The sequence below is a fragment of the Falco cherrug genome, chromosome 5 (assembly GCF_023634085.1).
Source record: "Falco cherrug isolate bFalChe1 chromosome 5, bFalChe1.pri, whole genome shotgun sequence".
NCBI lineage: Eukaryota > Metazoa > Chordata > Aves > Falconiformes > Falconidae > Falco > Falco cherrug.
This window is the reverse complement of record NC_073701.1, coordinates 9286420-9311923: the sequence shown is the minus strand read 5'-3', so window position 1 is coordinate 9311923 and position 25504 is coordinate 9286420. Positions and strand designations below refer to the sequence as shown.

The following is a 25504-nucleotide window of genomic DNA, read 5'->3' as shown; positions in this document are numbered from 1 at the left end:
TGGTAACACATTTGACTTAGCGTAATAAGCCTTCCTCTCAAAATTGATTCAAATGAGCAACCTCTTAGAAACTTTCACGTACCGTGAAAATGTAAAAGAACATAAAGTGATGTAATCTTAAAATAACGGAATTAACATAGAGCGGGGGATTAAAAACTGTGGGACCAAAAAGATTTTTTTCTCTTATGTGTACAGTGGGATGCAGTGACGAGAACTGTAATAACAATTTCCACCCAGGATTTAGAAGATGGTGTAAGTAATGGAATTGGGAGCAGCAATGCCCGTGTGGGTGGAAATACCTCCGAATGCTCCGAAAGCATTTTGAATTTCAAAACAGCTCTCGAGCGCGTTACCAGCCTGCGGAGCAGCTAAGCCCCAGCCTGTTTGCCGCTGTGGGAGGGTCCGCGTCATAGCGTGTTCGTGGTTTTCTTTTGGCTCTGACATCTGTCAAAGCCAGGTTCAAGGTTCCTGGGGAGTGTCAGTCCGGGAGGCCTCCTGCAGCTGAGCCCACGCGCTGAGGCGTGCCTCGCAGCGAAGGCTTCAGCCGGGGCTGCTTCGGGGCTGCTGCTGGCAGTGCTGCCCCAGGGGCGTTCAGCAAGGGGTGCCCACCACCGACCCTCACTTCTGTCCTGAGAACCATGAAGGAATTGGCCAGAAGCGGAGACCGGGAGGGGGTGCAAGGCGACCACCCTGCACGACGCGCTCCTTGAGTGCGCGGGTAAAGCGAAGGCCGGTGCGTGAAGCCGCGCCTCAGGCGTCGCTCTCGCCGGGCAGGGGGACACGAGGCCGAGGCGGCTGGGAGAAGCGGGGCGGCGGGCGGCCGGGCTGCCACGGCAGCGGGGACCCGGCCGGGGCAAGGACAGGAGGCGGCAGCGGGACCGCGGGGGTGACGCGAGGTGTCACCAGCGGTGCAAACTGCGGGACGCCGCGGGAGAGGAAGCCCCGGCGTGGAAGAGCTGACAAGGAACGGCGCGGGAGTGGCACCGCCGGCGCGCGCACCGCCCCCTCCCCCCAGCACGCCCGTGTCTCCCTGAAAGCGCAGGGGCTCACGCGCCCCCCGCCCCCCCCGCGCAGCCACTCGCGCAGGTGCGGGCGCGCGAAGCACCGGGCGGCGCCGCGCTCCCACGCGCCGCTGCGTCAGTGCGCGCGTACGGCCACCTACACGCGCACCCCGCGTGGCGAGGGGGGGGGTGGGGTGCGGCTGCGCGCACCCACGGACAGGGATGTGCGCGCACGCGCGGCGCTCAGCCCCACGCCGCCCCCGCGGGCACGCGCCCTCCTGTGTTACGCAGGCGGCCGCGTAAATATCCGCAGAGCGGCGCGCGCACGACCCGCCCGCGCGCCGCGCCTGCCCCACGCGCGCCGCCCCGGGGGAGCCGCTGGCCGCTGCGCGCCGCCCGCTCAACGCCGGCGCGGCCCCTTTAAATGCTAATGAGGCGGCGCGAGTGCCGGCGCCGGCCCCCGCTGACTGTGTTAAAACTTCGGCGGGGCCATTTTGGGGGCAGTAAGACCCAGCGCGGGCCCGAGGGACATCCGCCGCCGAGCCCCGCGCACCTACTCACCACCCGCCGGCCACCATGAGCGAGGCGGCGGAGACCAGCACTGCCAGCCCGGCGCCCACCGCGGCCACCACCGCCGCCGCCGCCACCACCACCACCACAACAACCGCCGCTGCTGCTGCCCCGGCCGGAGCTCCTGCGCCGCCGCCGCCGGCCGCTGCCCCGGACGCCAAGCCCAAGAGCGCCGTCAGCGCCGCCGCGCCGGGCGCGGCTGTTGGTGAGGCGGCCCCGGGCGCTGCTGCCGCCGCCGCCACCACAACCGAGACAGAGAAGAAAGTGCTGGGTGAGCACCGGGCCCCGCGTCCAACTTCCCGGGGCACCTGCGGCGGGAGGGGGTTGTGGCGGGAACCGCCCCCCCCCCCCCCTTCCCCGCCCTTTCCCCGCGGCTGTGAGGTGGCCGCGATAGGGGGGCGCCGAGCGGTGCCTGTCCGGGACGGCAGCTCGGGGTTGGGCGGGAGCACCTGTGTTCAGCGGCCGCCCCAGCACCGCCCGGCTCCGGAGAAGCGGCCGGGGCCGCCGAACGGCGGCCCCGGCCGCTTCTCCGGGGCCGGGCGGTGATAGCGAGCGAAGTGCAGCCATGTTGAGGGTCTTCCTGGCACCTGCCGCCGGTCCCGTGCTCTGTGGGAGCAGCTCCCCTTGGGAAGGGGGTGCTGGTTAAACCCTATGTGCCCCCTTTAATCCTAAGGTCTTTGCGCCGTTTTTCTGTCTGTCAAGATTGCCCCTTTAATAACGCGTCTAGGTTTAATGGTCGAGGTGTTTTGGTTTGGGTTTGTTTTTTTGGTGTGTTTTTTTTAGCTTTTAGTTGATGGATAAAGAGGCGAGCAAAAAGGCTGGGTTTGCCGTCGCCTGTGCTCGGGGCTGGTGAGTCGCGAGTGTGTTTGTATCGTGACCGAACAGGAACAACCTGTTGAAAAGGGCAGGGCCGCGGTGCAAACGGGGATGCGCCGTTTGTAACTGCGTAACTTTTAAGAGGTTAGTAGAGGCAGAGTGGAGGCTGACTGCTAGTGTCGAGTCCCGAAATTCCCTAAGGAAAGACACCTCTCCTGAAGGGAGAGACTGAGGGCTTAGTGCAGCACTTGGAGAAGCTGGGTGAAGGATTTCTCTGGTGCAGAGAGGTAGGAAGGGTTCTGGCAAAACTGAAGCGGTAAGTACGGTTTGGATGACTTTCCCCTGTTCTGTTTGATTTATCAGTAATCAATCAAGGCACATCCATGTCTTTTCGTATGTCTGGCTGCTGCTTCTTGCCTTAATGTGGCATGTTTCATTCTTGATAATGTTTTTATCTTGCCTGCCTGTTGCTATTGCTTGGGGGGGGGGCAGGGGGAAGTGAAGGCACAAGTGCCTTTCCTGGTTTAGCAGGAGAAATAAAACTGCCACGGTATTTGGTTTCGCACACTGGCCTTCTTGCTAGGCAAGCTTTTTAGCAGGAGTTGTAAAGAAAATGATCATTGGTAATGCTGATTGAAAATGGGCTTATGTTCAAGTCTACCTCAGATGTCCTCGTTAATGGTCTTGTAATTATGTTCGCTTAAGTCTCTTCTTACAAAGATCCTATTAGAAGCAAGGTCTGATGCTTGCCCAGGGCATCCAAATGTCTGACTTCTAGGAACAGGGATAAAGGGTAGTCAGGTTTATCTTCTCTCTTGGTCACAGGGAGCTTTGGCTTTCCTTCTCAAAACTAATACAAAGGCTATTTTGTCACGTAGGAATGGCTGATGATTGTTTCCTCTAATAGCATCAGAGTGCAGCATCTTGTGGAAATTATGTGGGTTTTTGCTTGCTGATAGGACAGGCATCGTCATCGCATCAGCTACCTTCTCTGACTCGGTAAAACTGGTTAGAGTGTCCTCTGGGCTTGTCCTCCTCCTTGCCTGATCTCATCTCTACGACAGCTCAGGCTTAACAGTGGCTGTACTACCATGGCCACGTGGATGTGCAGTGTTGTGCTGTTGTGTTTGAGGTGCCCCTCCCCGCCCTAGTAGTGCTTAGAGGAGACTCTAAGGCAAGTGTGAGTAGGGAATACTGTTTCCCCAGTATAGTGTCTTGAGGAATATCTTGGAGATTCATCTCTCTTCTCTAGCAACTTGTGTGAAAGGAGCAGATTAGCTCTGAAGCTGCGTGTGTGGGCATCCACTTAGTAGTAGCCAGCTGGCCATGTAGGGTGAGTTTTGACTACCTCTCCCTTCCACCAGCTTTCTGACTCGCTTGAGTGTTTTTGTCAGGCTTCCTAGGCTTCTCGCCCTCTTTCACATCCGATTTGAAATAGGCCAACAGACTCAATAGCTATTTTGTGGGGGAATCAGTGGTAATTAGCCATCCTTCTTAAAGCAGGCTAAAACCTGTGTGTGCCACTGGCACCTGTTTCTGTGCTTCCCCCTGTTTCTTCCCCTGTTGACTTGTCTTAGCACAGTGAGGTCTTGTATGTAGCCAGTGCCTTTGTGGTAGCAACAAGTGTCTATACCTGGTGCTGTCCTCCTGAAATGAAACCTAAAAGCACAACTATAAATGTTGATGCTAAAGACTTGTTACTGAATCAGTGCTAGGCAGTGAAACTTGAGGGTTTTATCTCGGGAATGGATGCTGTACTAGTTGCAGCCCTTTTCTCTAGTAACTACCTCAGTTTTAACATGGCTTTGCTGCTCCTAAATGTTAACTTTTTCTGCTAGAAAAGTATATTAAAGACAAACCTCCACTTCCAAAAGCGCAGTGATAAATGGCCTGTTATTTCAGTAACAGCAACAGTAACACAATGAACTGCTATCAGTAAACGTTCCTCTTTTAGCTTTGTGTTTGGGGAGGAGGAAGAGACTGCTCTTTACTTCTGTCATGGGGATATATAAGAATGGCAAGACTGCGTGGGACCAAAGGTCTGTCTAGCTCTATTGTCTTCTAGTGGGAGAATGTAGGTGTAGAGCAGATAAAGGACATGCTGTAAATTTTTATGCCTCTAGCAGAGTGGCTTGGACTTTTGAAGACTGTCTCTGGACTATTTTCCTTTTAGTTCCTCTTGGGTTCCTCCCACCCCCCAAACATGAGGTTTTTAATAAGCAGTCATCTGTAGGTGATTAGCCCCTTTTCAAATAAGTACTATGTAGATTGCTTAGATAGTTATGGTCATGTTATTGTGATAAGTAACATCGATGGAAGTCTAAAGCCCCAAATTCTCCCTTTCCTATAGGTTTGAAAAGTACAAATTTGTGGTCTCCACCCAGTTGCTGAGAGGGAAGGAGAGGTTGAACTACTTCCGTTGCTGTTGAGTTCCTCCCACACGTTCCTATACGTTGGAGGAACAGGTTTCACCAGATCCTATAAGACTCTGCAGTATGGCTTCTAAGTCAGATGCTGTTTTGGTGTTGAGACAGAAGCTTGTCTTGATCCTAGAAGCCTTGGAACCTAGAAGTAGGGATAGAGGGGGACACACAAAAAAAAAAACCCAAAACCAAAAAACCACAAACCCACAACCCAAAAAACCCAAACCCACTGTCTTGCAAGGTTTCATTGGATTAGATTGATCTTGAAAATGCAAGAAAGCCCTTGTCCAAAAGATGGATGTGCTGCCTCTCCACTTGAGAAAGTTGCATGGTGTTTGATAACTGCTGCTTTGACCAGTTCTGGTTTCCAAGGAAGAAAGAAAGGGTAACTGTGTGAAAGAGGACTTTTAAACAGCTTTCTTTGGCTATGTTTCGTGTCTGGCTACTAAGCTAAAGAGAACTGATGAATGGCAGTACGATTTTCAGCTTCACTGCCCTTTTCTGGGACAAGAAATAAAGAAGGGATGGATGGCCAGTTCTGAAAATAGAGCTGGACTTCATTCTAGATGTTGTGTGAACTCTTGGCTGAAGAACAGCATGTTAAAACTCTTATACCAATGCAGTAGCAGGAAGCAACTGTAGCGGGAGATGAAAGTACACTTTAAGTGTTAAGGCAGCAGAATAGGTCTGATTGTGACTTCATGTGCAGGTATGAAAGTATTCTTGTAATATTCTTGTACTTCCTTATGTTTTAGAGTAACACTAACTTTTTGTTTCAGCCACCAAAGTTCTTGGCACAGTCAAGTGGTTCAATGTCAGAAATGGATATGGCTTTATCAACAGGTATGTTTAAATTATGATAGTTGAATGTACTGTACTAAGACTCATGGTACAGATAGTAATGCCATTCATTAGTAATTGCAGTGGAGACCCAAGGACCTGGCTACAACTTCCTGCAGTTGGTAGCCGCGTTTTGCCAGGCATTCAACAAACTCTGGTATCATCCCCTCCTTCTGTCTCCATTGAAGGTTGTGTGAATGGAGAGAAAACGGAAAAATTTGGTCTGTTATTTGGTTACTCAGTCTGCATCTTTAATGAACTGTATATTCTTCTATGACTGCCTGCCTGTTTTTTGAAAAGTGCAAGTAAGGTTGGAGTATGAGGGGAAATACTCTTGGATTAAAACTCTGGTGTTAACTAATTGGGCAAAATACCTACTCTACATATACTTTGACATGCTCTGATACCACCTAACCGAAGATATTCTAGACCTGGGTTCATAGAAGTTCTCTCAAATATTATTTTTTTTCTCTGAACATGGGCAAACCTCTGAATGGCATTAGTAATACAAATATCTGTAAGTGATATTGATCACACTCCAACCTTAGGTACGAGACCCCTTCTTCCAAGCTGGAGGAAACTGGCTTTTAGGTTTAAGGGCCTAACAGATACTCCAGCCTTTTGCTTTGTGAAAAACAAAAGCTCCTGCATGGTGAATGCTTGTCTTGTAGAAGATAACACCTGGCAAGTTACTTTGTTCTGCAAGTCCTTGAACTGTTACACAGCAGGTAGATTTGGGCAAGTTGGACAGCATAGAAAGGGGCAGAAGAGCCCCCATTTTATGGATCTGAAGTCAGTTCTGTTATAGTCTCTGGAGACTACTATCCAGTGTTAGGTAAGCTTAGAAAAGCTTGAATTAGTAAGTACTGTAATTTAAAGGCTTCCGTAGCAGTTGCTGTGAGAGCCTTCAGCTGGATATGTTGTATTAACTTGTTAACTTTCTTCCTAAACCAAAGTTTACTATTACTTCGGTCCAGCACAACAAGCTTTGGGTTATGCATTATCTTTGCAAACTCCTTGACCCACCTGTTCCCTCCACGGAGGAGGAACTGAGTGAACATACAGCAGTGTCTAGGCTGGCCGGCCTAATCCAGACAACCTCATGTTCGTGTCTGGATCCCCTGCTAGTGGACTCTCCTAACACCTCTTGTGCATGGCTGCTTTGAGCCTTGCTGAAAGGAGAGCTCTGTTAACAGCTGTGGCAAGTCCTGTTGATAGTCTTGCTTGACCTCTGCGATAACAGCTCAGGTTGCAGCCCCTGTGGGAGCTTTTTTTGGGGGATGGAACAGTGGAAGGCAACCAACCCAGTCATTAACTGTGCCCTGTGTCAAAACAAAATATTGGACACTTGCCAGGAGATTATGGAGAGCCTCCCCCAGTCCCCTCACCCTTCTGGAGGATGAGGAGTCCTTTCTGCTGTCAGGCAGATGACCCTGGAAATTCAGAGCAGGGTCTTGGTAGCATAGATTTAAACAGAATGTATGGAATTCAGGAGATGTACTAAAGGCTGGGGGATGGAGGGTTTCGCTTGTGAAGTCAGGGACTTCTATTTAAGTCTCTTAGTCTATACTCTTATGACTTCTCACTCTCTTTTCACAGAAATGATACCAAAGAAGATGTGTTTGTTCATCAGGTAAGACAGCAGTAATTGTACTTAAAGATGTGCACTGTGGTAGGCTTCTAACGTAACGTTCTAAGGCGAAGCCAGGATAAGTTTGGGTGTCTGTTCCAGAATATTTACTGCAAATGCCTTGAATGGACATGTGTGAATTTTTTTCCTTCTGTCTGGAGTTATAACTGAGGGAATAGATATTATAACCCTTCATGCTTTCTCTTATCTGCTCTGATTTAAACACTAAAGGTTGTTTGGGGGTTTTTGGGGTGTTTTTTGTTTGGTTTTCCCTCACCTGGGGAGATGACTCTTTTCTGTAAATGCTTTGCTACTGGTTGTCTGTCCTTCCCCACCCCATTTCCTCATGCTCCTTGTGTGTTCTGTTTCTTCCTACCCTCTTTGTTTTCAGGTCTGTTCTGTCTGCCCTCCCTGGTATTGGAGGGAAAGTGATCTGGGCTGGCTTTTGACCAGCCTGGGTTGCCATCAGCTGTTGCTGCATGAGACAGCTGCTGTCAGGGAGAAGAGGAGGGAGGCTATGTGCCAAGTGTGCCCAAGCAGAGAGAGGTTGCTCAGCAGCTTGTCATTGGTTAACTTCCCTTGAGCTGTCAGTAGGCTGTTCTAAGTTTATACTGTGACTCTCAGATCGCAGGCAACTAATGGGGGAGACGGAGGATGCTGTTTCTATGCTAATGTAAACTGAATAGTTGGCTTAGATCTGGTTTTGCATCATCTGAGACTTTACCAGAAAATGAAATACTGCCCCTGGAGCTTGTCCCATATGAAATGCCTGCAGGCCCATGCCATCCTTAAAAGCATGAACTTTGCAGCACAAGTAGCAGTATTTCTATCAAATGTAACCACGAAACTTACGCTCAAGAGCTCATCACAGAGGACCAGTCTATGTAGTTGTGTTAAACATGCTAGTCAACGCTGAGAGGTAGTTTAGTTCCTATGGCTTCATGAATAAATTGCCTGTGATAATTGTTTCTCTGGGTCAAGGGATATAGACCAATTATCCCAAAATGGAGGAAGCTGGGAAGGAATGAGTCTAGTGCTTGTAATGAGCAAAGGTGACATTGGAAGTGTGTGCAGTACACATTCCTGGTTCAGTTGGTGGACTTCAGAGCAAGAGCTCTAATGCATGTACTGAGTTGTAATGGTCACTCTCCTTAATGACTGTGTGCTCTGTGCATGCTGATACAGATGCTGCATCTGTGGCCTGATGAGAGTGTCCAGAGGAAGGTGGAAAGAGTTACAGTAGCAGAAAAGTGTTCTGGATAGGCAGCACTGTAAAACTACCTGAAAGGCAAGTGAAGTATCCTGTGAGAAGATATCCTGGAAAGTGGTTGTTGTGCTGATGACATATAACATGGATCAGTGTTATTCTGCTTGGGAAGGCCACTTGCAGAGACCCAAAGAGTGAAGGCCAACAGCAAGCTAGTATTAGCTGTGGTGTTTTGTCTCCTTCACCTGTGGAGAAGGTTATTCACCCAAATGTAAACTGGGGTGGCGGGGTGTAGTTTATTTCCTATTTCCTGTGAATGAAATCCTCTCAGAGTAAGCACCGAGGAAAACTGGCTTGTGGTATTTCTGAAACATCATCATGTGCAAGCCTGCAACAAATTAACCCTCGTGGTGGGCTGTGCATGGCAAAGGAGATGCTTCTGCCTCTGGCCTTGGTTGGCCGCAGTTGGGTGTTCCTCAGCTCTTCCATCTCGAGCCGTTCCTGTACGTGAACGTGCTCGCTACCAGAGCCTGGGGCGTTCTGGCCAGAGCTCCTGATGGGGCCGCCCAGCAAGGGAAGCAAATCCATGGTTTAAGCAAACATCCTGCTGTGAGCTCCCTCTCCATGCCGGTTCTGCCCCTCCTCCCCGCGCCTGTCCCGGGAGGGGCTGGATTACATGCCTAATCCCTTCAGAATAAGGCTGACCTAGTTGAATAGATACAGCCTCCTCCCTGCCTCCCCCGCACGCATCCGCAGTGGGGAGGGAACAAGCCGATCTCATGATTGGAATGGGGGTTAACGCTCGGGTGTCTGACTATTGGATGCTATTTATAAACCTAGTACAGATTAAAATGCTTTTCTCTTTAGGGCATGCATGGCTTGCTTTGAATTAACCCTTTGTCTTGCGGGGGACCCAAGCAGTGCTCTGGGGAAGGGCGGTTCTTCACCTGCTTTGTCTTGCTTGTATCCTTGTCCAGTTGGTTCATGCAAGGTGCTGTCTAGGGCACTGTGTCAGTTAGAGGTGGTGTGAGCATTAAGGACCGATGTGATCCACCACGTGGAGTGTGTCTGGGGAGGGGGGAGGAGGGTCTTGCAATTTAACACCATTGTAAGTGTCAGTAGCCAGAGATGTCCAATTTAATTAGGCATAGCTTGAATCAACAAGCCCGTGAGGAGGAGTTAATCTCTTCTGCTGCAGAGGTCTTTTTCTTTACTTTGCTGGATTGCATTTGTTGTGCACAGCCTGGTGTACATGCACTGATAACTGGTGTAACAGATTTTTGGCTATAGCTGCGATGATGCTGGATGTGCACATGGTGTGGTGATATGAGGGTATGGAAAGAACTCTTCCAAACAAAATACTGAACTAGCTCTGAAGACTTAGAGCTGTCTGTTCACTAGTGTCCCCTTGGGAAAGGAAGGGCTTTGTCTTAATTGTTGAGTGCTGTCTGTGTTAACACAAAACATCTCTTTTGAATCAAGCTGGAGCCTGCAGGATACTGGGGAACAGTAACAGGGAGAAGAGAGCTCTCTCCCCTCTGGATATATAGAGTAAAAGTCTTTTCATCAGTCTTGTAGTTTAGGCTTGTTAGAGGCTTATTTCAGCAACGTTTACCTGCAGCTGAAGTAGTAAGCAGTAGAACCATGTAGTTTCTGCTCTGAATTCTAGGACTTAAAAATGATTACTGGTTGCCTTTATGAAACAAACCCCAGCCTACTGTGTGGCAGCCTCTGTCTCCTGTTGGCAGCATATTCAATTGCAAATCTGAACTTCTGATGTTTCTTTTCACAAAGCTGGAAAAGAGCATGTGGAATCCTGTTGAATTTATCTTCCATTACCCTTCTTCGAGGATGTTTGAGGAGCTTCACTAATCTTAAGTAAACCTGCTCCCGAAAAGAAATCTGGTAGTCCTTTCTTACCCTGCACTTAAAAGGAAGGGGAAGGAGCTTGAAATACAGCTTTGACATCTGTCATATGCAGAGGAAAAATCTTGATTTTGAGTCAGTTGTCTCAATGCAAGTGGTGGTGAAAGAATTAAACCCCTGATCCGCAGCAAAGATTATTATTTTAGTATGAATATACAGCAATGAAGGAAAAACTAGCACTTCAGCTGATCTTGGAAATGGGGCAGTTATACTAATAGGTCAGCAGAAACAAATGAAACTGTCGTAGCTGATGGTGGGAGTCTTTGTTTGCTAAATTCCCAAAAGAATTCACTTGAGCAGCTTGTTTTCTTCCTGTATAAAAAAAACCTCCACAACCACAAAAACAACAAAACAAACCCCTCTTGGGTTGCCTTTGCTTTCCTAGCAATAATATCTACACTCTTGCATTCTTCCTTAAGCCTTTCAGGGACACTGCAGGGTACAGGGAAAGGTGTGGCTAGATGTACAGCTAAAAGGATATGCTGGCCTGTTGCCTGAGACAAAGGGGACTGTATTCAGCAACAATGAGACTACTCTTCCTAAACTGGTCAAGCTCAACTTTAAACTGATTAGAACTTTTCTTTCAGTGGGAAATATTTTTGTTGACTGAATTTAGTTGCCATGCACAGGCAGCAATTCAACTGATTGTCATTCTGCCCGTTTTTCTTGAACTGCAGACAGATATGACAACAGTCTCTTCTGTTTCTGCCTTTCCCATTTCTTAAGCCAGACTTGTGCCCTGTATTTCCATGTGTGCTTCTATCTACTGGATCTGCACCTGCCTCCTTCACACTAACAAGATGCCTGTATTGGGGAAACAAAGTTAATTGGCCTTTAATAATCCAGAAGAACTTCAGTAAAAAGTCTGCTACTTGAGTGGCTTGTACAATGTGTGCGTTTTGGTGGTGGTTTTTTTTTTTCTCCCCCAGCCTCTTCCAGTTTGTGTACTCTTACCTATTGAACAGATAGTAGGCTTGTCTTGCTAACAGCCCTTGGTGGAATCCTAGAAATACTCTACAGAGGGAAAGGCCTCTGTAGTTGACAAGCTAAAAATCACTCCAGGAGGTTTGAGTGTTCCTGTGCATCTGATGTTTTGATTCAAAGCCATGTTGTTATAATTTGGGATTTCCACAAACTGTGATTGTCTGTTCTGGTACTATTCCTTTGTGTGTTAGGGACTTGGCCTGATTTGGGGAGGGGGTTTGTGTATGCGCTTAGGTAAAATAGTCATTTATGTTACACCACAGTTGCAGTAAGTCGTCTTTAGTTGCTATGAGTTGCAATGGTACTTTATACCTATATATAGCTACTTCATATTTAATGCTATTTTCTATGAAAATGCTCCTGGTCTTAAGTTCTCTGTAGATGGTCTACAGGTCCAATGACTGTGCAGACATGAGTCACACTTGCTGCTGGAGCTGCCTTGGTACAGCTTGCAGGAGATCAAATACTTGGTGTGAACTCTGTTTATACAGAAACGTGTAATGATCTGGATATTTAGTAGGATTGGCAGAGGGGATCCTGGGGCAATGGCTGATTCTTAAACTCATAAATATTGAGAAAGGGGTAAACCTTGACTGAGTATTGAAGGGTCTGTGGAATGAAAGATATACCAGTGTGCAGGGTGAATGCTCTGGTGTGTAGAGTTGAGATTGTAGCTGAAGAGTACTGTCCTTACTACCTCTACAGGGCTAGGAATGTAAGATAACTAAGAGACAAAATAATACATTTTTCTGTATCTCTTTTTCTCTTTAAAGACGGCGATAAAGAAAAATAACCCACGGAAATACCTGCGCAGTGTTGGTGATGGAGAGACTGTAGAATTTGATGTGGTCGAGGGAGAGAAGGTGAGAGATTGTGGATACTTAGGGATGTGCTCCAACAGAGTTAACAACATTGTAGTGAAATGTAACACAGAACCTTAGCTGTGTATCTGGTATTTTTGTCTGTTACATTAATCCCTAGGGTGGGTGGCATTCATACAGGTTTTCTGTAGAAGATCTGTTTTTAAAAGGCTTCATTAAAAAGTACTTCAAAACACTAACTATGTTCTAGTGCTTCTAGAATCTGTAATTCTTACTTGATAAAGCATTTGAAGCTTGTAGCCTGCCCAGTAATCGTTAAGAGGCATATATTGCCCTGAAGAATTTGTCTTGGGGTCTGGTAGCTTAATGACTGTAAGAACCTTCAAGTTTTTTGCTCTTCTACATTCTCAAACATTTTTTGAGGTTTTGTGAGTTGTGTGTGTGTTTAGGTTTTTTTTTTCCCTCTGAACTTAGCCTAGCTAATTGGGTCTTAACTCATGATTGTAATTTTTGGTTATGGGGTTGAGAATAACAAACCTGCTCTTGCACTGCATGGGGGGGAAAGGAATCTCTGTAGCGTGGAACTGATACAGAAAAGCCTCTTTCCTGTGTTATCTTTTCCCTGTAGCTGATGGTTCTTTTCTTTTCTTAGGGTGCAGAAGCAGCTAATGTCACTGGTCCAGATGGAGTCCCTGTAGAAGGCAGCCGCTATGCTGCAGACCGGCGCCGCTATCGACGTGGCTATTTTGGCCGACGCCGTGGACCACCTCGAAGTGTAAGTTTTATTTCTTAAAGTGGTGGTAGTCCCACCTCAGCAGTCTTCTGATTCCCCTTATGAGAGGGGACTACTGGTTCAGCACTGGCATATAGTTAAGCATTGACAGCTTAAAAAGTTGTAAGTAGTGTTCAATAATATTCTGGTTTCCCCTAGCACATCACTGATGTTGATACTGACATTTTCTATTATTGAGTACCCTTTAGGCCCATCCTTGGCATGTCTTTCTATAATGTGTTAAAAGCATCTTTTTGGGTGTTAAGGTATCTGTGTGAAGAGTAAACACAACGAAGCGAGACACCTGAGTGGTTTACCATGCTCTTTACCTGAAGCAAGCTGAAGTATGTATATGACCCTAAGCAATAAACCAGAACTTGGAAGGGTTACTTGGAAAACAGCATCTGGTTAGAAGTTCATTGCTTTTGCATGGCATGGTAGTAGTTTGACCAAATAGCTGAAACCTTCATAGGCCTCTGCCTACAGCAGTTCAGTGTAAAGATAATGCTTTTTTTTTCTTTAAACTAGCTACACACCACTGTTCAGAATATCAGCAAGGTTTCCTAAGCTACTTCCGTGCAAGTTTTTGCAGAGGGAAAAGTATGAGAGAGATGGCTGTAATTCTAGCAGTTACCACTCCTGTCCACATTGTGCTAAACTGGTGCCTGGAACAATCCAACAAACTAGAACATACTCCAAGCTTGATTAGCTTTTCTTTAAGAGTCTGTGATCATCACTTGCAGAAATATGTGAATAATGCAGTATGAGCCCTGGTGGAAGTCTCTGCCCAAGCAGCATAACTTCTTTTCTACAGAGTTGACAGCATAGGGGCAAACAGAGCAAGTGTTGTGAAACCCTTCCTTAAAGCCTAGCTGTTTATACTAGCTATCATGAGGTCTTTTCTTTAATCCTGCTGGACACCACTGAGCCTTAAATACATGAAAAGTGTTCTTTCTGAGTCCCTTGGAAATGACTGGAAGCTTGTGCTGGTAACTGATTACTTATTACTGAGTATGTCTTTGTTTTTGTGGCAATACAGTTTGCAGCTTCAACTTTCATGCTAAGTGGCAAAGAACTAGGATACTTGGTTTTGTTCAGCTTTTTGATGTTCCTGGTCTTATCTGTTCACTTGCCAGCCACCTACATTCCAGGTAGATGCTGATTCTGTTTCCTTTTGCCTTGCCAAGCTTAAAATCTCAACCTTTTATTGGGAGTGAATGCTTTAGTTGGTGGTTATCAGTGTTGTCTTGGAACTGCTTTAGATCTTAAATGAGCAGGCATATCACAGCTTAGACAGCGCTGTGTGCTGCTGAGTATGGAAAGCAGCTATTTCTTTCTGCCTGAAGAGCAATGAGACCCAGCTTGAGCACAGGGAACATTCAGTCTTGGGGTAGTCATGCTGGGACATGTTCTCTTGGATGTCTAATGCAAGCTGATGCAGCTAAAAACCTGGCTTGCATGTGACACTAACACGCTTGGATCCTGGGACCTGAAGGTCTACGCGAGGGAGGAAAAAAAACTGATAAAGTGATATTTCCTTTCCATGTTTGAGCTCAGTCAGGAGTTCCTTGTGCAGCCAAAGCTGATGTTCTGCTATGCCTGCTCAACTTGCTGCATATTGCAGTGGACCCTTCTTGCGTTCTGAGCCAGTTTGAAGTGCAGTCAGTTCTGCTGGGCCTTCTTACCCACTTGCTAGTTGCCTGAACAAGTCAAAGCTCTGCTTTAAGGAAGTCTTTGCAGGGACTGTCCTTGAAGTTGTCGTAGTCTAGGTTGGTGAAACCACTTAAACTTGTCCAGGTATTCTTGTCATCCCCCATGTGCTTGCTTTCATAGATCGTTTGAGAGTAGAGTGAAACTAGCAGTATATTCTGTTGGAGATTTTTAACTCTCAGCAGTTTCTTCACATTGAAACTGCATGTCTGCTGCATTTAGAAAGATGCTTCTGATACCTTTTTTTCTTTAACACTTTCATTCCCATGTGTGGAAAGGGGGATGAAAGGTAGCGGTGTTTGTGAGCCATAGCAGTATTTGTACACTATTCTGTATGGTCCCATTAATGGGTGCATTAAAGGTTGTGCGCCTCTACTTGAAGAAAAGTTTCCAGCTAAGAGCCGTGCAGGTTATTTCTGAGACAGGTGTGAGTTGCTGAAGGTATGGCACTCTTGGGCTGTCTTTGCTGAAAGGAGATTTACTCAGCTGCAGTTGACTCTTGCTGCACACCTGAAGGAAGAGGTTTTGGTGTACCCAGGCCTGCCATGCATAAAAACCTGCTAGGCTGCAGAGAGGAAAGGTGTCCGTGCCAATCCTGTATTTATGGAGCAGAGGGGAAGTCTTACTTGTTAAGGTGACTTTTGACATGGTGGCCTCCTAGGTTTCAAGAACTTCTAACTGATGTCAGTTAGCAGCTCCACTCCAGCTTTGTAGTGCAACAAGAGTCTATTTCTTCTCCCTCACTGGCATGGTTTAAAGCAAACTAAAGGTGCTATCCTTTGTTTGCCACGATAGCTCAAATGTGCCTGTACTGTGTCTTAAGTTACTGAGTCTGTTTTTTGAACACGTCACACTGTGTGAATTTCTCAGCAGTGAAGAGAACCTTGAGGAATCTGAGGTATTTAATCAGCTCCAGTGGAACTGTGTCTGGATTGCATGGAAAGTTCTGTGGGAAGTGGAAGTACTTGTTCATATCAGAAAGTTCTTAATTGTATCCACTACAGAAAAGAGGCTGTGCTCTTCAGTAAACTGCCAACACAGTCATGGCATGGAGCTGTAGTCAGAATGTTAGTACAGTGAATCATGGAATAGCCTTGAGAACTGATGATGGCCTCATGTAGATTCTGTGTGTGTCTCTAATAGAGGAAGCCTCTATACTAGTGGGTCAAAAAATAAGCAAAAGAGTTTGAGAGCTGTTTTATAGGCTGATGCTATTTCTTGTAGAGAAGAGACCTGAAAAAATGAATAGTATTACACAAAAGCTAGAAACTGATCTGAAGCAATGTAAGAACAAAGGAAGAAGTTAGGAGAAGCAGATGGGTAAAAAGCTCATTGCAGTTACTGTTAATGCTTACAAAACTCTTCTTTGGGAGATGGCAGTAATATTTTGTACACTTTTAGGGTTAGAGAAATCTGTGCAAGATCTTCATAGAGAATCACAGCCTACTTGCCTATTTTGTTCTTCAGAGGAAAATGTAGAGTGCAGCAGGCCAGCTTCATTCATTTGTCCTTTAGGATAACCTAATCTCTTGTTAGAAGGTATTACATTGAGCTGGAAGGTTCCTGTGGAGGAGATCGTGAAACAGGATCATGTATGTGCTAGACATAGTGTGATGCTTTTAACAGTAAAAATGAAGCTTGACTAATAAATGAATCTAATGTACTTACTGTCAGTGTAGTGAAACAAGACCTCAAAGCTTAGGTACTGTTTTCTGGTCAAATTGCATCTGTTTGAGTGACTTCTAATAGCATAATTGTTTTATTTTGGAATTGTACTTCACTTCCAGCCAATAGACCTAGATCAATTGACAGTGATATAATGTAATGTGTTAATTGAGTTTTTGTGGTACTGTAGAAGATGCAGGAAATTATCAGGACTTCTGGGCTAAGCAATTCGGATGCTTTGCTATTCTGTTTTAAACTGATTAAGCCAAACCCATTTAAAATACTGACATAACATTCAGCTCAAGATGAATAGGAAAATGTTGAAATTTTCTTGAGTAATGCTTCATCAGGTCTAGTCATTCTTTCCATCACTACAGGAGATGGAGTCTTTTATGTGAGATTCTGATGCAGCCCTCTGTAGGGAGGAGTGGACTTGGGCTGTGCCATTAAAAACATGTAGAAATTCAGTACTGCTTTTTAAAGAGCTGTGAATGTGATCCTGACTGTCAAGTGCTATAGGAGAGCTTTGGCTGATCAAAAATATTGTTGTGTGTCCCTCCCTACAATTGGGTTGGTTGAGGCTTTGTTGATCTTGGCAACATTGCCCCTCTGACAAGACCTACTAGGCCTTCATGGTTCTGTACTTCTGGCATTGTAGCACTAGAACTGAGTGCTGATTTCACGTGTGCTTGCTCAGAAATTCTGGAGAAGTCATGATTATGCTGGAACATGTTCAGGATTGCTTTAGTTTGGCATCCTCTCTTCCCTTCACATCTTGCTGTTCTCCCGTTTCTGTGCTTTGCCAGTCCTCACGTGAGGAAGAGAGTGAGAGCAGGAAGAGAGAGGAGAGAGTGAGAGCATTAGATTATTGCTTCACAAATGGCAAACCTCAAGACATGAATCACTTGCCACACGCAATACTGGCAGTGCTATTTCTTACTTTACTGTTGGAAAAAATTCTGACTACCCATCACAGGTCTATTAAACTGTAAACATCCTGATACAAACAGGACAGATTGGTATTGGAAAGCAGATGTAAGTAGTATAATACTGTTGTAAACTCAGAAGCATAGTTTTCCATTTGGTTTCTGAGTCTCTCGAGTACTTCTCAACTCCTATCAGATGCTACCTGTTACTACTATCTACTTAGTCACTGGGAGTTCCTGTGGATATTTAGTTATCCTGATCAGTTTTATACGTGAGAGACCATAATGGATAATGTTATTTGTGTTTTTTAAATTGAATTCTGATTTATCTCTACTCAGCAGCTGACCCTGTCATATTGTTAAGAATAGCTGGTATAGCTAGCTCTAGGTACAGCATGTGAAATATTCCAGCTGCATTTAGGCCATGTCTTTGTGCTTTTTGGAAACTTGGAAAGCTACAGAGTGCTTGAAATTAATGCATTTGGAGGGTATTTTCCTGTAGAGAGAGGAGAAGATTGTCCAGGTTAGTCACTGAGGTTCACTTAACTCCCTAAGGTGTTACAACCGACAGCACTCCAGCCTTTCTAAATGTTTATTATCACAATATCTTAGCTAAAGAGAAGTTCACTGCCCATGCAATTACCTGAGAGATTCAGATAAAATAAAGCAAAATATGGTGGTGGTTAAAATAGCTGTGCAGAATTGGAAAGAGACCTGTCAAACCTAGTGTAGACTACTGAAGGCTGTCAGAAAGCTTGTTTCCTACTCTATCAGATACAAAAGATGCACTTATGTTTCCAGAGTTCTTGTTAAATTCCTCCTTTTAAAGGAGGATAGTACAATGAGAACTGAAAATCATCTAATGACTTATAAAACGGACAGTACTGATGGCTGGCATTTAAAAAAAAAACAACCAAACAAACTAGATGAGAAAAAAACCCTGAAACAAATTGAAATAAACTTTATTAGTTAACAAGTAAAGGGGAACGATAACCACTGCAATGAAAATGATTGTGTAGAAGAGTATTTGACACTATGTAGTACAGGTTTTCTACCTTTTAAATTTCTTGATTTATTTTTTCTGTGGGGTGGGGCTTTGTGTAGAATGAAGCCAGAAGTGGTCTCTGGCAAGTCTGTGCATGATGTCTGTTAGCTTTGTGAATTCAGAAGTGTCCTGATCGATAGCTGCCTCTCCATAACACATTTACCCCTTACAATGCAGTGTCATGACTTGAAATGCACTTCCATGCACATCAGAACTGTGAGGTTCTCTGCTGTTCTTGGCAGACAGGGAGGAAGTATTGTGAGGTAGCCTCCTCATCTATTACTATGAGGAGCAAGGACAGTGTGATTGACTCTTGTTCTGTTCTGCTCTACTCTTACTTTTGTCTGTATTAAAGCCTTTTGAGTATCTGCTACTTTTTACTTGATATGCTGGTGTTTCTGTACTGATACGCTGTTCTTGAGCTTGTGTTCAGATCGCTGGGCTTAATATGTTGCCCATGAAATAAGGTAACACTTCATCTTTGTCTTCTGTTTTCTTTTGGTTGTAGGGTGGTGAGGGAGAGATGAAGGATGGGGTCACAGAAGGAGGACAACTTCATCAGCAAGTCCATAGGAACCCTACCTATCGTCCCCGCTATCGCAGGTTTGTACTGTTTCCTTGTTCATCATTACATTTGGATGCTTTTGTGATCTATGCAGGCTTCAGTAAGAGCAGGAAGCTGTATTCCCTAGTGCTAATGTGTATTCTACTCAGGTGGTAGAGACAGGGAGAAACATTTTAATTACTAGGAGAAAGGTGAGCCACAGGAGTAAGGAAACAACCATAAATATATTTTTTAATGTGCTTATATGTTGCTCGGAGCCAGGAATAGGTCTAGAAAAGGCAAATCATTCTTGGGCTTCTCTTACCTCTCACAGTTGAGCAATGTACTGAAATAAGTTGCAGGGTCCATGTCTTCTCAGCTGAACTCTTAGGCTTTCCTAGACAAGTAGTGAATCCAAACCCCACTTGATCTGGGACAGCTAGGCCCACCATCTGCTGGGGCAAGGGTGTGCTTTATAACTTTTCTTGTGAACTGCAGACAGTAGTTTCCAATTAAGCACTGAACTAGTAGCTTGTGCACATCCAGCTCGCTCCTAAGTGTCATGCAGGCTTGGTTTTATGCACTGGTGCTACTTGTAGGTACAGAGGAAAGCCTACTGTTCGGGGAAGGCTTAAGTTGTATCCTGTCTCGTACAGGCTGTTCAACTCTATGATGGCACTATAGTTACCTTGTAGCATCCTGTGCTAGTGGAGGGTATTGCTGTCAGTTAAGAGATAAAATTTAAGTTCATTGAGGGCTCCTAAAGGAGAGGGTAACAAAATAGGATTATTAAAGTGGCTCTTGCTAGGACTTTTGGAGAAAAGGAGTACTATAGATACAGGAGAGCTTCTGGAATAATAAGATAAAGCTTATCAAAATGATTGAAGGGCCAGGGGGGAATGTGTTAAGTGTAGAAGTGGCTGAGGAGTCTGAGGCTGGGAGAAGAGACAAATGAAGACTGATATAGAGGCCCTCCAAATAATGAGTAGCATGGAAAGGATGGATGAGACTTAGTTTTGTTATTTCTTCTGATGACGTGCAGAATCAAACTCTACAACTCTCCTCAAGTTACAAAACAGGTATGTTTATTGCAGCACCAGGTGCAAGGGAGATCACTCCTCTTAATTTGCATGCAGTTTCAACTAGCAGTCTGATATTTATTATACAAAGTCATGCATATACATAAGGTTTCTGAACATTCAGAATCTCCCCCCTCTGGTGCCTCTTCAAGATGTACTTTTCATCTTCTTGGGCAGTTACCTGAAGTTCTTGTTTATCTTTGCATACATTAGCAGTCTTTGTTATTGAGTTTCTGTTATCTTAAAACATCTGCTGGCTAACGATTAGTCCTTCCTTATTGTCCACTCTAAACATGTAAAGCTAATACATGCCCACTGGGCTGGTTTTAATCTATATCAGCATGATCTTGGGCAGGGGATCCACCTTCCTCGGGGTGGGGGCCATTTGAGTAGGAAGTCGCTGATCTCTTATTATTACTAAACTATTACTACCACAATTATTTTACTCTAGTTTTTCTTTTAGCAGTTAGCATGTCCTTGTCAGAAGGCTCCTTATTTACATTCTTGTTGAGCTCATCTACATCGGTACTAACTGTCCCTTCTTGAAGTGCTAAGCTCCCGGGTGTTAATGTTCCTGTTATCTATGCAGTTTCTGTCTGCAGCAGAGTTTTAGGTTTTTTTCACTATATCTCTGATAAAACCCCAAAACCTAACAAGACCTTGAGGAGCATTCAGATGAAGGAAATGGGAGACATGCTGAAAAACCAAGGGAGGTTCATAAAACCACAGGACAGCTGAGGCTGGAAGGGACCTTAAAAAAAAAAAAATAATCTGGCTGAACCTTTTGTGGGAAAGGGAGCCTAGATGAGACTATAGCACCCTGTCCAATCACATTTTGAAAGCCTTCAGTGGTGGGGACTCTACCACATTCCTGGGGAGGGTTGTTCAAGTAAACGATTTTTCTCACTGTAAATCTTTATTGTATAAAGATGACACCTGTCCTGGTGCAACTTGTACTTGTTGCCCCTTGTTTTCTTAGTGTGGCGCCTTGTGAAGTGTCTGTCCTCTTTGTAGCTGCCCTTCAAGTACTGGAATACTGAGTTCCCTTCTAAGCATTCTCTTCTCCAGGGAGAAAAGACCTCACTCCCTCAGTCTTCCTTCATAGGTCAGTTCCTCCAGCCCTCTGATTATCTGGGCCCTCCTTTGGGCTGTATCCAGTCTGTCTGCCTCCTTTTTGAATTGTGGGGCCAGAACTGGGCAGAGTATGCCAGGTGTGGCCTGATAAGTGCCGAGTAAGGTGGGATGTTGACATCTCTCTTTGCTACTAATGTCTCTGTGGATGCAGCCCAGAATCCATTTGCCTTTGCTGCAGTGGTGCACTGCTGGCTCATGCTCAGGTTGTTGACTTGGGTTGTTAAGCGTACAGCAGATTTCTGGAGCTTTTTGCCATGGGGTGTTGGTTATGTTAAAAACTTGGAGACTAGTCAAATAACTGGAAGAGGACACCATTGTGATATCCCTGAATAGGCAAACTCTGTCTGGCTCAGGAAATCCCCAGTGTGGAAACCAATTAATTGGCAGCTGGGAGGCTGGAAAGTAGGCTTCCTTATCCTTATTTTGCCCCTAGGGATTCACAGAACTGGGGTAAATGAACACTTGGAAGACCTAGTAGACCATGCTTACATTCTTAGTAAAGATCACTTTGAGTTCAGATGAACACTAACGCTTCCTGGTGGGATATGTGGAGAAAGTTGCTGAGTCATCAGTATTAGTCATACTTTAAACTGGCCAGCGTAGGGTTGCTCTCTTTGTTTCCCAGCCTCTGCACTAAGGGAACAATTCCATAGCCAAGGAATTTGGTGTGGTTAAAAATACCAGTGTGAAATAGTTAGCCTCTGACTATCATACCTTCTGAGATGTTGCTTCACTTACCTCCCCCCGCCCCCAAATTCCTTTCAGTAGAAAAGATCACTCAGATTCTTGGTTTCTTGTGAATTGTTTTATCTTGGAAGATGAGTGACAAGTTAAATAAAACACTGGATTACTTTCACTGGTGTTCTTTGTAAAACATTGTGACATGGTCCTTCACAATATCCTTCTCTCTAAATTGGAGAGGGATGGATTTGGTGGGTGAACTGTTTGGTGGATGAGGAATTGGCTGGATGGCCACATCCAAGGGATAGTGGTCAAGGGCCTGATGTCCACATGGAGATCAGTGGTGCCTGATGTCCCTCAGGGGTCTGTATTGGGAGCAGTACTATTTAATTTCATCAGTGACATAGGCAGTGGGATTGAGTGTCGCACCCTCAGTGAGTTTGCAGGTGACAGCAAGCCGAGTGGTGCAACTGACACACCTGAGGGTCAGGATGCCATCCAGAGGGACCTGACAAGCTCAGGAAGTGGGGGCATGTGAACCTTGTGAGGTTCTACCTCTACTCAGAGCTTTTCTATCTGTGAATATTTAAGTTGTCTCTCCTATATTGGATTGTGGGCAAAGGGGTAGTACTGCTGCTTGTAGGGATCCGAGCTGAATAAATTTTATTCTTGAAAGTCATCATTAGCATAGGCAGTCAGGAATAGCACCACACCAAGTACAGCGAAGCATCTGAGCTTTTGCATGCCATGTGGGTGAATCACAAGCTGGGTAACTTGCTTATGGCTAATGAGAATTTATGCACTTCTGATACTTTTTTTCTTCTGTAAGAGGTATGGTATATCCTGTATGAGTGCAGAATGCTTCTGTTTGAGTTAACAGGTAGATAATTGCTTGCATTTACATGCATTAAATCCAGTCACTTTTATGTTGGATTCTTTTGGAAAAAAGTAAATTAGCTTTTGGGACTAGATAGCAGTAGATCAGGTAAGCCAGCTAATGGGAACTGGATACTAGGCAGTTACTTTGTCATTGCTTTCAGCTGTGTTTTGACAGTTTATAAACACACTTTGTTTATACTGGAAATGGGATGAAATGCTCTTGCATACTTCAGGAACATAGACTTGATAGCTTAGTGTTAATGAGGTCCAGCTTGCCTGACAGATACATGCTATGCTTTTTCACATGGTCAGGAGGGGCAACATAAAGCAAAGAGTGAAGATTCAAGAATGGCTTACAAGGTGGACTGAGATTGCCAGGGATTGCATCATTAACTTTGAATAGGACTGGGCTGGCATATAGCTATGCCAAGGCTAACTTGGCAGAATCAGCCTGTGTGGCCATTACTGGCTTGTTTCTTTTCCTAGCCAGCAATTCAGATGGGCTAACTACACCTTTATTGTGTGACAGACAGTAGAATATGCTGATGTAGCTTCAGCAGTGAAGAGACATCCAGGTTGCTTCTCTTTCCCTTCCAGCTATGTGCCAGCCAAACTCCAGAGGGGTGGTTTGCTAGCATTCAAAGTTGTTCAAGATGGTGCTTGGTTAGAGAGACTTTTGCTGGGCTAAAATTATGGTAGTTTAATCTTTATTTTTCTCGCTCTTCAGAGGGCCCTCGCGTCCACGCCCTGCTCCAGTGGCTGGAGAGACTGAAAATAAAGAGAACCATCATGAGGCCAATGCTATGAGTCAGCAGCCGCTTCGCCGTGGGTATAGGCGCCCATACAACTACCGGCGTCGACCTCGTCCACCCAATGCTCCAGCTCAGGATGGGAAAGAGGTGAGCGTGCTCCTGGCAAAATGTGGCAGAGACCAAGGTTTGGATAGGGTGAATGCCCAAGACCTTCTGTCCTGTGGGAGTGTTGATTTAAGTGTATTTTTGGTGTGCTGGAGGAGTCTGATGGCCAGAGTCCAAAGTGCTGTTGGTTAAAGGTAGCTGGTTTCATTGCCTGTTCCTTGTCGCCTTCTTTGAGAAGGAACAGCTTCTCTTAAGTGGAACCAGCAGTGGGATAGGGATGGCTTCTGGATAGTTTGTAACTGCAGTGAGACTACAACAAATATTTTCGAAGCAGAGAGAAACAGCTGTGTGTTCCAGCTTCCTCAAACCTTCAGTCTGAATGTAGTGTAAGAGATTTCAAAGCTCCAGATCAATTTCCTGAACTGCTTGAACCAGACTATTTCAGGGAACTGTTTGCAAACCCAGATTTTACCTTAATGAGGAAAGACTTTCTCGTTCTATATATCTACTTGATGTGGTCCACTGACAGAATCTGCTGTGTAATACTTAGGCTTTAAGGTTTTTCCTATAGTTTATATTTTCTGAGTATTTGTTTTCCATGATTATTTTAAAGCCTGGGTTATGCTGGCCCCACCACTGAACAGAGGAAGGGTCTGGAGGTCAGCCTTTGCCTGTAACAAATGTTTGTTTTGTCTCAGACAAAGGTGACTGAAACACCTACTGAAAATCCTGCTCCAGTGACCGAGCAGAGTGGTGCTGAGTAATGTCCGGCTCCCCAGGCACCTTTATCATCCCTCAGGTAAGGAATATAAATTTAGTTGCTGTTCTCCAACTGAAGCAGCACTGTGTACACTGCTAGGACTTGGACTCTGGCCACATCCCCTTATGTGTGGCTAGATACTTCCAATAACTTCTGAGTGCTAGATAGGCAAACCAAGAACAGTCTGCTGCTTTTTCTTTCTGTCCTCTGCCTTGGTGTCTGTATTTGTTGCAAAGTAAACTTTTGCTTTATAATTCTGATTTTTCAGGGAGAATATCTGGTCTATGTAGCAATAGCATCTGCTCATGAGTTAGTAATGTTTTGCTTTAGGAAGATAGTGTACTCTCAGCTTACAGACAGGATATAAGCCAGTTACATTTATCCTGTCTATTATAAAACTCCCTTTCCACCTGACATACTACCTTTACAACAAAATGAAACTTAAACTGCATTTTCTTAAATATGGCTCTTTAACAGGTGTCCTAAAATACAACTCAAAAGTAACACCAAAGAAACACACAAGCAATAAATTGTCAACAGTGATGATGAAAGCAAAGATCTGAAACATCGGAACTTAAAACAAAAAAATACCAGCAGCTGAGATCCAGGGAACGCCTGCAAGATAGATGCATGAAGAGAAGAAAAGAGAGCGAGATTCAGAAAGAGCAGCCTCCCCAGTTTCAACAGTAACTGTGGGGTTTTTTTTTTCCAGAATGTCACTGTTTCACTAGTATTGAATTTTTCGATTTTTCTTTTGGTAAACTGAAAAGGGAAAAAAAAACCAACCAAAGAACTGAAATTGAAATCAGATGCTTTTTTTATTGGATGCTGGTGCTAAACCTCCCAGGTGTGGTGATTTTTTTTTTTTCTGTGCCAGTCCTGTTTACTGCAGGACACGGGGAGGAGAAACTTCCGCTTTCCTTGGTAAGATCTATTTGAAACTGCAGCATGGGTGACGTTCCTCACAAATAAAAGTTATTTCAAATACAAAAAAATCCTCTGTCTTAGTATGTTTGTTCATATTTACTTTTAAAATAACTCATAATTTTAACCTTGCTGCTTTAGCATTTATATGTGAAAATGAGATCTGCCCCTTTAGTATTTGCTGATGCATCTTTTCTAAAAACTATGCTGGATGATAATGTGCAAGGAAATAGCCAGGTTAGGTGGGTCTACTTCAACCCAAAACAACTTCTGCAAAGAAATTGCATAATGGAGCTATAACCTACAGTGA

The 25504-nt window shown here is 45.1% G+C and overlaps 1 protein-coding gene across 1 annotated transcript; it reads left to right on the top strand.

Moving 5' to 3' along the window:
• The first annotated feature begins 1412 nt into the window (after positions 1-1412).
• On the top strand, positions 1413-25265 carry YBX3 (Y-box binding protein 3). Its single transcript, XM_055711522.1, has 9 exons — positions 1413-1842; positions 5590-5653; positions 7250-7283; positions 12171-12260; positions 12871-12993; positions 18845-18939; positions 23381-23552; positions 24209-24309; positions 24748-25265. Exons 1-8 carry the CDS (start codon positions 1578-1580, stop codon positions 24272-24274), a joined length of 909 nt encoding a protein of 302 aa, XP_055567497.1. The 5' UTR covers positions 1413-1577; the 3' UTR covers positions 24275-24309; positions 24748-25265.
• Positions 25266-25504: the final 239 nt, after the last annotated feature.

Excerpts from the sequence above, each read along its gene's own strand:
- YBX3 (XM_055711522.1), top strand. The coding sequence starts at position 1,578 with ATGAGCGAGGCGGCGGAGACCAGCACTGCCAGCCCGGCGCCCACCGCG. Across the intron at positions 5,654-7,249 it reads GGATATGGCTTTATCAACAG|AAATGATACCAAAGAAGATG; the intron begins GTATGTTTAAAT and ends CTCTTTTCACAG. Across the intron at positions 23,553-24,208 it reads CAGCTCAGGATGGGAAAGAG|ACAAAGGTGACTGAAACACC; the intron begins GTGAGCGTGCTC and ends GTTTTGTCTCAG.